At 37.5% G+C, this 10,315-nt stretch overlaps 1 protein-coding gene across 3 annotated transcripts in view; it reads right to left on the reverse strand.

Moving 5' to 3' along the window:
* Positions 1–10,057, reverse strand: part of LOC128695577 (lysosome membrane protein 2) — a 42,167-nt gene extending 32,110 nt beyond the window's left edge. The window contains exons 1-3 of one of the 3 annotated variants that reach the window (XM_053786268.2): positions 9,945–9,967; positions 8,319–8,422; positions 7,116–7,226 (exon numbers count right to left, since the gene is read on the reverse strand). In XM_053786268.2, coding sequence (XP_053642243.2) covers positions 7,116–7,173 — 58 coding nt within the window. In that variant the 5' untranslated portion in view covers positions 7,174–7,226; positions 8,319–8,422; positions 9,945–9,967. Of the gene's footprint in view, positions 1–7,115; positions 7,227–8,318; positions 8,423–9,944 lie in introns of all 3 variants that reach the window. The other 2 variants (XM_053786266.2, XM_053786267.2) reach the window with 2 other exon arrangements.
* Positions 10,058–10,315: the final 258 nt, after the last annotated feature.

Consider the following 10,315-nt stretch of genomic DNA (forward strand, 5'->3'; position numbering starts at 1 on the left):
GCACTAACTACTTTTTTCTGATAAACAAGTTTGGCCAGAGCAGGTAAAGTGAGTATGTATAGCTTATTGCACCTGATAAATCATTTAGGAACTGGCTGAAGTACTGTACAGTATTAGATATAAAAAAGTGCACACATTATATACATGCTTGAAAATAGCAAGGCATTCAGTATGAAAGTGTTAGAAATGCTACTGTATTGCAGACTGCATCATCACTATTAAGACAGCACTGGACAAGATGATGGAGTCAACAAAGGTGGTTTGCTGAAAGTATGCAGTTGCAGAAACAGTAAGAAAGTTCAGTGTTTTTTTCCTACATGAGATGGGGAGGACTGTAAGGGTGACATATTATACTGAGAAGGAGGGTTTATAGAATATAAGAGCTTAACATATTAAAGGTGCATGTATAATGTGATGAAGTGCTTTCACTGAGGACATAACAGGGATAAGGTTAAGAGGAAAAAGACAATACTCAATACTGTACTCCTTGGAACACAGATGAGAGAGACAATATCATCTACACCTGGAAAATTCTAGATTAGTCCCAAATCTGCACACACAAATCAATCATTTCCCATGAAAGTAAGAGGTGCTGCAAACAGTGCAAAATATTCCCAGTGAAAAGCAGGGGTGCAATGAGTACACTAAGGGAAAACTCAATAAGTGTGAAAGTACCAAGACTTCCCAATACTCTCCCTTCATATATATGGGGTGTTACCAGTAGACCTCTTGCTGTCTTCAAAAGATCTTGACAAGTTCCTCAAGTCAATCCCTGATCAGCCAGGACTGCAGAACATACATTGGACTTAGTGTAACTAGTACCAACAGCCTGGTTGATCAGGCCATCCACTGGGAGGCCTGGACTGGGACCAGGCTGCAGGAGCATTGACCCTTGGAACACACTCCAAGTAAACTGCACTTATTGAAGATGAAAATGTGTGTGTAAGCCTATTTGTAGCTACAGGAGAAGGGGTATACTCATGGTGTCCTGTCTTTAATAACCTGCTTATCATTCAGTTTTTATAAAATTTCTATCCTCGTGTAATTCATTCCATTGACCTACCACTGTGAAAAAATTTCATAGTCTCCCTTCAGCTCCACTTTCTTCTCAATTCGTAACTGTGGCCTTTTGTTACCCTTATTGCAGGTGTGAAAAAATCCTCTTTTATCTAATCTTTCATGTCCTATGATCTTTTGTGTAGTTATGTCTAATAAGAGGAAGACAGGCTCCCTGTCTTCCTCCAGTTGGTCAGCCTTTCATAATTAATATTGTATTTTCGCTGGTAACCATTTTGCAGGTCTGCTTTGGACCTTTTCTAACATATCCATGTGTTTTTAGGGAGTGGACACCATACTACAGATTCCGATTTTGATCTAATTAGATTAAATCCACCACCCACACTCACACTCATGAGGTGTTATGTGAGCGAGTTGATCTGTCTAGCATGGGCCATTAGGCCTGTTGCATTGCTCCTCACTTACGTTCACATAAACAGCTTTTCAAGTATTTTCCCATCCATATAGTATTTAAAAGCTATTTTATAATTTTCTAATGCATAAATCCCTCTCACCATTTCATTTTTATGGTTTAAAGCCTCATGGATTCTCTATACTACTGTACATTACTGGAATGACATCAGTAATGCAGTCTTTACTAGCTTACAATGAGAAATAAGAATATCTTCAAAGAATAAGAAATGCCTCTGCAAGCAAGAAGGAAAATACAAATAGAATGAAATGAAGCAAACAGAAAACAAGAAAATGAGAGATATGCAGAACAATGTGAAGCAGTGTTTTATGATACTAATCGTATATATATATATATATAAAAAAGATAACCACTTGAAATTCCCATGGTAGGTCTTCAATGGACAACTGCAGCCAATCAGCATACTTCGTTAATTGTCCATTCATAATTAATAAACATTGTTTAAAAGTATCACAGTTTTTTGTGCATGTGGGGGGGGGGGAGATGGGGAAATAGGTTGATCTGATCATTCTGAATGTATGTACCAAAATTCTTTGATAAACATGTTTGAAATGTAAGTTTTGCCTGAGTTCAAGTCAGATATTACAGCTGCTATCTATATTTTCAGAGCTGTTTACCCAACCAATGTTTTTTTAAAATACAATAGAGAGAATATATACTGTACTTATTGGGGTGCTCATTTGTTCAGTATGGAAATGGTTACCAACAACTGGTTTTAAAAAAATCACCAAAGCAAATACTAGGGCATATGTATTAGAAAATGCATGTCTTATATTTATTTGCTCACATGTCTTTTCAAACCAGACGTTCAGTCCCTTAGCCTTGCTATATATGAGTTACAGTCGGCTCATAATGCCTAGGCATAATAGAGGCTCTCTTTGCACTGCAACCCATTATTGTAAGTACATAATCTCAATGTACTATTTGCAAAGACATAAATAAATAAATAAATAAATAAATAAATAAAATAAATCTAGGGTAAGAAACTGAGGATCTTCTATCAAGGGTAAGGGTCTGAGCACCTCCAATTTACCTGTTCATTTCTTCCAGTCTCCAGTATATATTTTAAGTACTGGATTGAAGAAGTCACTGGCTTGCAAAAAATGTCTCTTTAATAAAGATACCCAGAAGTTGCATGTCTTACTTGTCAATTTATCGTTACTGTATACCTTTAATGTAATGATGCTTTGATAGATTAGTTAAGGAAAGACATCCGATAATAAGGGAACAGACTTTTAAGAAGGCAATGGAAGATGCCTTTTTACCCTACAAAGAACTCCACCGAAAGCTTCAACATTCGGCCAAGTAGAAGTCCATCACAGATTTTTTTTTGACAGCCAGTACCTTAGCCACCATCACAGCTGGCACTTCAGCTAGCAGCTTAGTCACCAAAGCCAATACCTCAGCCACCACCTTCAGAAACATATGGAATCTTCCTCCGAACTTTTTATGGAAGATCACTGGAACTTCTAGGAATGTAATAATCACAAAATTTGTTTACTGAATACAGGAAGGCCCCGCTTTACGGCGTTTCACTTTACGGCGTTCCGCTAATACGGACATTTCAAATTATGACCAAAACTCACTATACGGCTCCCCCCACCTGACTTTCTAATACGGTCACCCTGCCCCACCCTGTTTGTTTACATTCTCCATGAGCTCAGTAAGCACTAAGTCTCTCCATTTTGTCTGGAAACTCCAAAATTTCAAATGTTTTTAAAAGTTATTTCATATTTTATATATACTCTGATAATTACTTACTTACTCCTGACCCTACATTAAGACTACAAATATTTTAAGGTAAGTAATGAGTGAACTGTATATACATTTTATCGCTCTGGGATGCTTAAATATCATAGAATAGTATGTGTGGGTGGGGTGGCCTGGTAAGGTAGCCTGGCTTATTACAATACATACCACACTTGATTTCTTACAATAAATACTACTTGTCTCACCCTAGATTAAGACTATAAATATTTTAAGGTAAGTAATGAGTGCACTATGTGTGTATTGTACTTTTTTATTGTTTTTTGATGCCTGGTTCTATTGCTAACTTAATATATGTTAGTGTAAACTTGTTATCTAGTGTTTGTATGCATTTGTAAGTGGAAAAAAAGGGTGTTCCACTTTACGGCGGTTTCCGCTTTACGGCGGTAGCCTGGAACCTAACCCGCCGTATAAGTGGGGCCTTCCTGTACCGAGTTTTGTGTGTAAATTGCAAGTGCCACTGTTATTAATGCAAGTTCTTATGTATTATAACATTTATGAAGGGATTCAGGGAAACTAGTTAGCTGGACTTGAGTTCTGGAGATGGTAAGTAGTGTCTGTACTCTAAAGCATGGATGAGGAAATTGTTATTTGTGAAGTATTTCCCTCGTTGGATCACCTAGCTTAGCAGGAAATGACCACTGTGGTAAAAACTTTCATTTTAATTTAAATGACTGTTAGGAAAAATATATTATGTGCCTCTTCAATCTTAAATAGCCAAAATACTGATCATAATATTTCAAAAAAACTTGCTTGATAGAAACTGAAAGGATCAGATTTGTGATCAGTATGTCAAAGCTAGCTTAATTAAAACTACAAATCTGAACTGCAAAAAAAGTTCAATTTTGTTGACATGTTATTATTCCTGTTATTATAATGCACAGTAAATGCCTAATTTTTAAAAACTGAGCAACTTAGCTCAAAATGCATGAATATAACCCCAAACATAGGTGCAACACATAGTCATTAAATTAATTACTTTAGTTAGCTTTAAAAATAATTAAAATGATACAAAGAATAACAATGTCAATTTATTTTCCTTACAATAACAAGCAATCATTCAATTACTGTAATGATATGTGACATTAAAGAGAAAACAAGGGGATAAGCTCTTGTTGTAGACACTTTTAGCCAAGAGAAAAGCTGTGTTCATGCACTTATTCATTTTGTTTTAACAAATTTAAATAATTCCTAGATTTTTTTTAACACATTGGCTGTCTCCCACCAAGGCAGGGTGAAGTTCACAGATATGCCAGTTTAGCTGTCACTCTAAACAGCAAATATCCCAAACCCCTCCTTTAGAGCGTAGACATCATATTTCCCACTTCTGGGACTCAAGTCAAAATAACCAGTTTATCTGAACCCCTTCACAAAATATTACCCTAATCACACTAACAGCTCATCAAGTCCCAAAAACCATTTGTCTTCACTCCTATCTAACACACACACACACACACATGCTTGCTGTATGTCCAAGCCCTTTGCACACACAACCTCTTTTATCCTCTCCCTCCATCCTTTCCTAAGACTACCCTACTCCTCCTCCCCTCCACTACAGACTTATACACCCTCCAAGTCATCCTATTTTGCTACATCCTCTCTAAATGACCAAACTCAATAACCCCTCCTCAGTCCTCTGAATAATACCTTTAGTAACTCCACACCCCCTCCTAATTTCCACACTACAAATTCTCTGCATAATATTTATGCCACACATTGCCCTTAGGTACGACATCTTCACTGCCTCCAGCCTCCTCCTTGTTGCAACATTCACAACCCATCGCCTCCATGGATAATATTTTTTTGTCTCCACAGATACCTCAATGCACCACCCACCTTTCTTCCTTCATCAATTCTATGGTTTACCTTGTCCTTTATAAACCCATCCACTGACAAGTCTACTCCCAAATATCTTCTCACATTCACTTCTTCCATACTCCCTCCCTCCAATATGATATCCAATTGTTCCCTATCTATGTTCACTTTCAACTTTTTTCTTTTACATGCCTTCCCAAACTTGTCCAATAACCAATATAAATACACAAATGATACCATAGCAACAATACATACATGCCAATCATGTCTTATAAGCTTTACTCTACAAAACTCTTATTCACTGAGGCAATAGTTTTGTTACACAAGCTCCCCATGTATTTCAACGGCTTTTAAGTGTTGCAGACTTATTGAAAACAAATCAGTGTGGTTAGCACAGGTTTGCAGAGGTTTGCAATGAGACGAGTCCCAGAGTTAAGGGGTATGTCCTATGAGGAGAGAATAAGGGAAATTGACCTGACAACACTGGAGGACAGGAGAGATAGGAGGGGACATGAAAATGACATATAAAATACTGTACTGAGAGGAATCAACAAGGTGGACAGGGATAGGATGTTTCAGAGATGGAATACACCAACAAGGGGTCACAATTGGAAGTTGAAGACTCAGACGAGTCATAGGGATGTTAGGAAGTACAGTGGACCCCCGGTTAACGATATTTTTTCACTCCAGAAGTATGTTCAGGTGCCAGTACTGACCGAATTTGTTCCCATAAGAAATATTGTGAAGTAGATTAGTCCATTTCAGACCCCCAAACATACACGTACAAACGCACTTGCATAAATACACTTACATAACTGGTCGCATTCGGAGGTAATCGTTATGCGGGGGTCCGCTGTACAGTGGAACCTCGGTATACAACCAGACCAGCTCCCTACTCGAACATTGCTCAGCACTCGACCAAACAAATACAACCTGCCAGAACTTCACTGTAAACTATTTCATGTTTCTTTGCATTTTTTGGTGTTTTTTGTATTATCTGTATAAGTCACCATGAGGCCTACGACGATTAGTGATAACAGCCAACAAAACAGAAAATTGGTTGGGAAGAACTTGTTCAATACTCAGAGTGGCACTCGAACAGCCTCTTGGGATGAATTAAGGTTGCATGCCAAGGTTCCACTGTATTTCTTCAGTCACAAAGTGGTCAGGAAGTGGAACAGTCTGGAAAGGGAGGTGGTGGAGGCAGAATCCATACATAACTTTAAGAAGAGGCATGATAAAGCTCACGGAGCAGGGAGGGAGTGATCTAGTAGTGACCAGTGAAGAGGCGGGGCCAGGAGCTATGAATCGACCCCTGCAACCATAATTAGGTGAGTAAAATTAGGTAAATACACTGGTCTGTGAGTTTTAGGACTCACCTGTCATGGGTTCAAGCCCCACCTGTTCTGTGATTTGATTCTATATATACTGTACATTACTGGGGTGACATAAGTAAAGCAGTCCTCATTAGCTTACAATGAGAAATAAGACTGTCTTGAAAGAATAAGAACTGCATCTGCAAGCAAGCAGGAAAATACAAATAGAATGAAATGAAGCAAACAGAAAACAAGACAACTCTTAAGCTGTGTTTAGTGAGAGGGCAATGTAAAGTTAAAAAAAAAAACAAAAAAACAAGCAGAACAAGGTGAAGCAGAGTTTCATGAGATTATATCAGAAAATGGATAACCACTTCAAATCCCCATGGTAGTTCTTCCATGGACGACTGAGGCCAATCCCCATACTTCCTAAAATGTCTATTCATAATTACTGACTTCAAATAAGCCTCAAAAAGTTTATAACAACTTTGTTAATGGCCATTATTTAAAACTATCACTATTTTGTGTAGGGGGGAGAGAAAATGAGGTTTATCTGATCATTCTGAACATTACACATGTTTGAATTTACTCAGTAACATTGATTCCCATGATCCCAAACAGTATGGAAAGTAACTGGTGCAGCAATGGTGCAATGAAAGGATCGTAAAAGTGCATAGGACTTTGTGATAATGAAGGGATGCGCAGTTATTCCAAAGTTTTAAGTCTACCTGCTCGTTTGCCCATTAGGACCTTTATTATTTTATGTAGAAGTCTGCTTGCCTTCATGTAGGAACCTTTAACTGCATACCAGCAACGCCAAACAGCAAAGATGCGACAGCCTGAGAGTGTAACAAGAGATTATAGGATTTCAAGTCCCAGGGAATTAGAGCTGATGAGCATTAGACAGGAGAAAAAGTCAGATTCAGATACTGTAATTTAAAACTTTTAATATACTAGTACTGTGCTCAGGATTCTGGTTTTAAAGTACAGCACAGCACACAATGCTATATTAATATGGTTTGTATTGTAATGTAACACAGCAGCAAACCTATAATATGGAGCTAGTCTTCAAAGAATGTCAATACAGTTTAAACAATTTTTATGCTGTCTCTATGTTATAAATGTATTTGTGCTATTTTTTAATAAAATGACAAGACAAAGTTATAAACCTTCCTTGTTGTTCCTTGGAGGACTTCTGCAAGTTTTTATCAGTTGACATTAGTGTGGAATCAATATACTGTACAATATGTCACATCAGTAGTTAATGTTTTTGCCCTGTGCCTACCCTTGACAACTTCATCTCTGACCCAATAAATTGATAATTATAAATTATTAAAAATATTTACAGTATAAGAATAAAGACATGCTTAAAATGACATTTAATATTCTTCTACTACAATGATATACGTGTGTGTGTGTGTTATATATATATATATATATATATATATATATATATATATATATATATATATATATATATATATATATATATATATATATATATATATATATATATATATATATATATATTTTTTTTTTTTTTTTCTCCAACAAGTAGGCCGTCTCCCACCGAGGTGGTACCTGTTTAATATATAATGTTACCTCAAGTTGCATGTCTCATATACATCTGTGGCCAAACTTCCTCAAGCAGTTAGACATGTAGCTCTAGGAGCTGTAGCCCAACTTAAACTGTTAAACAAATAGTAGACCCAGGAGCTGTGGCCTTACCTATTCAAATAGCTACAGAAGCAGATTACACACAAAATTAGGGCAGGGAGATAAGACAGGACTCGCAGCAATTTACAAAGGTTTTGACAATAGGGTTGTGGATGAGTGAAAAAATGCCGAGTAGTGCCTCTGAAGCGTGAATTCTGGGTAACTTTAAAAATAGGGTGGACAGGTACACAAATGGGTGAATGAGCTGGGCCTACCTTGGTATGGGCCAGCAGACCTGCTGCAGTGCTCCTCCTCTCTTATGCGCTTAAGAACTGGGTTGTGAACTTTGTCTCGGGTCAGCAACCAGACTTCTTTGCCACTTGTACAAAACTTAGAGTAAGTGATCGATAGGTGTGTGAACGCAAGACTTTTTGGAATATTAAGATTTGGTTTGGCTATAATTTATTCCTAAAACTGTTTAATATCAGGATACAACAATCCTGTGCAAATGTATGAAACGTAACCTAACCTAATGAAACCTAACCAAAAGTAACAATAAGTAACAATCTTACTCCTCCGGCAGTAGATATGGGAGTGTTTACATTTGATTCGTCTTTGCTGCTGCCAGGATTGTCAATGGTAACCACCAGTTCACTGACGTGCAACACCTGAGTATCTCTTATCGACAATGTTGTTGGTAGAATTACCTACAATATGTTAGGTAAAAAGGACACGTGTGCAATTAATGTGACATTTTACTGTGGCAACGTTTCGCTCTCCAGTTTTGTCAAGGGACACAGAGGGGTATATATAGGTATAAGTGAGGTGCTTTTACCTAACATTTCTACTGTCGACAATCAAGATACCCAACACTATTGTACATGTCTTATTCCATCTAATTAAGTGTTGAATACCGTTTTCATAAATTACATTTGTGCTATATCCCAAAATAATTGTCATTTTTTTGCTAATATCTCCCAAAATAATTTATATAAAAAAAATTGTGCCGGGTTATAGATAGCATATCTGCCAATTTTTGTTATCTTTCGTGCAGATATATAATGTTTTATATTTATAATATTCCCAATTTGCCGACCTGCTTTTTTTTTGGATTTTGGTGTATCTAGAAGTCCTGCCTCACCTCCCACTTTCAGCTTGAGAAATACAGTAATGCACTTTAAATAAAGGCTGCTTCTGTATGCATAATGACGTCTCTTAAGGGAAGTTCCTTGATGCTAGTGAGGGGCTCGTGATCCAAGGAACTGAAGGGGTCCTGTCCTTCCTTGGATTGAACCTGCAAGTCTCTACTTCCCCCAGGCGGCGTATGACCCCTACGGGTTTAGCACTCCCCTACGACTGTAGTAATATAATCATAACCGCTAAACCCATAAAGGTCATGAATGTAATAATAATAATAATAATGTATGACTACGGTAATAAATGCACTCTATTTTATTGTTTGCTGTATACGTCCAGATTTTATTTAGTGAAGTAATGGCGAGATCAAATTTAAGTAAGGTGTACAACGGTATGGTTACCACAGAATGTATTAAATATAACTCATCATCGTTGTATGACCTACAATTTGAGTAAAAAATACACGGTATGTAATTGTTTTATGTAAACCATCGTATAATGACAACAGCATAAACACTGTAATAAAGACGGGTATATTCAAGGCTAGTCAACAAAAGCACACATTTCTGGCCTTCAAAATAAAGTTTATACAGTGGATGATGTTGGTCCTCCTTAAGAAAGTATTTCTCAGTGTTGTGGGGGAGGCTGACACCTCTCACAGGTAACATGATTAAACACCATACTCTCTACCACTTTGACATCTTTTTCTGGTATGGTTAACAATCACAGTATCACTCGACACACATTTTCCATATACAAATTACCTAAGATAACCACACGGCGCATAGTAAAAATACTATCACAGACGGAGAGGCAACTGAGTGCGCCCTCCCTCCTTCAGCTGCTGAGGTGCACTGACTGAGGGTTTCCCCCGTACCTTAGGCTCTGATTGGTAAACCCCAGCGGCTTCTCAGCCAATGGGTGGCCGTCTCCCACCACCACAACAACATCCATTATGGATTAGAAAGTTTGTGGAATCCCTAAACGTTCTTTCTTCCTCATCTCGGACACTCATTTTGCTACTTTTACTCACTAGTTATTGTTACAAGATACTGCCTCAAGAAAAAAGCTTAAACATTTAAGCCTAGTAGTCAACAGAAATTGCACAAACACAATTTGGAAACTAATAAGGTGC

This window comes from Cherax quadricarinatus, chromosome 42 (genome assembly GCF_038502225.1).
Source record: "Cherax quadricarinatus isolate ZL_2023a chromosome 42, ASM3850222v1, whole genome shotgun sequence".
Lineage (NCBI taxonomy): Eukaryota > Metazoa > Arthropoda > Malacostraca > Decapoda > Parastacidae > Cherax > Cherax quadricarinatus.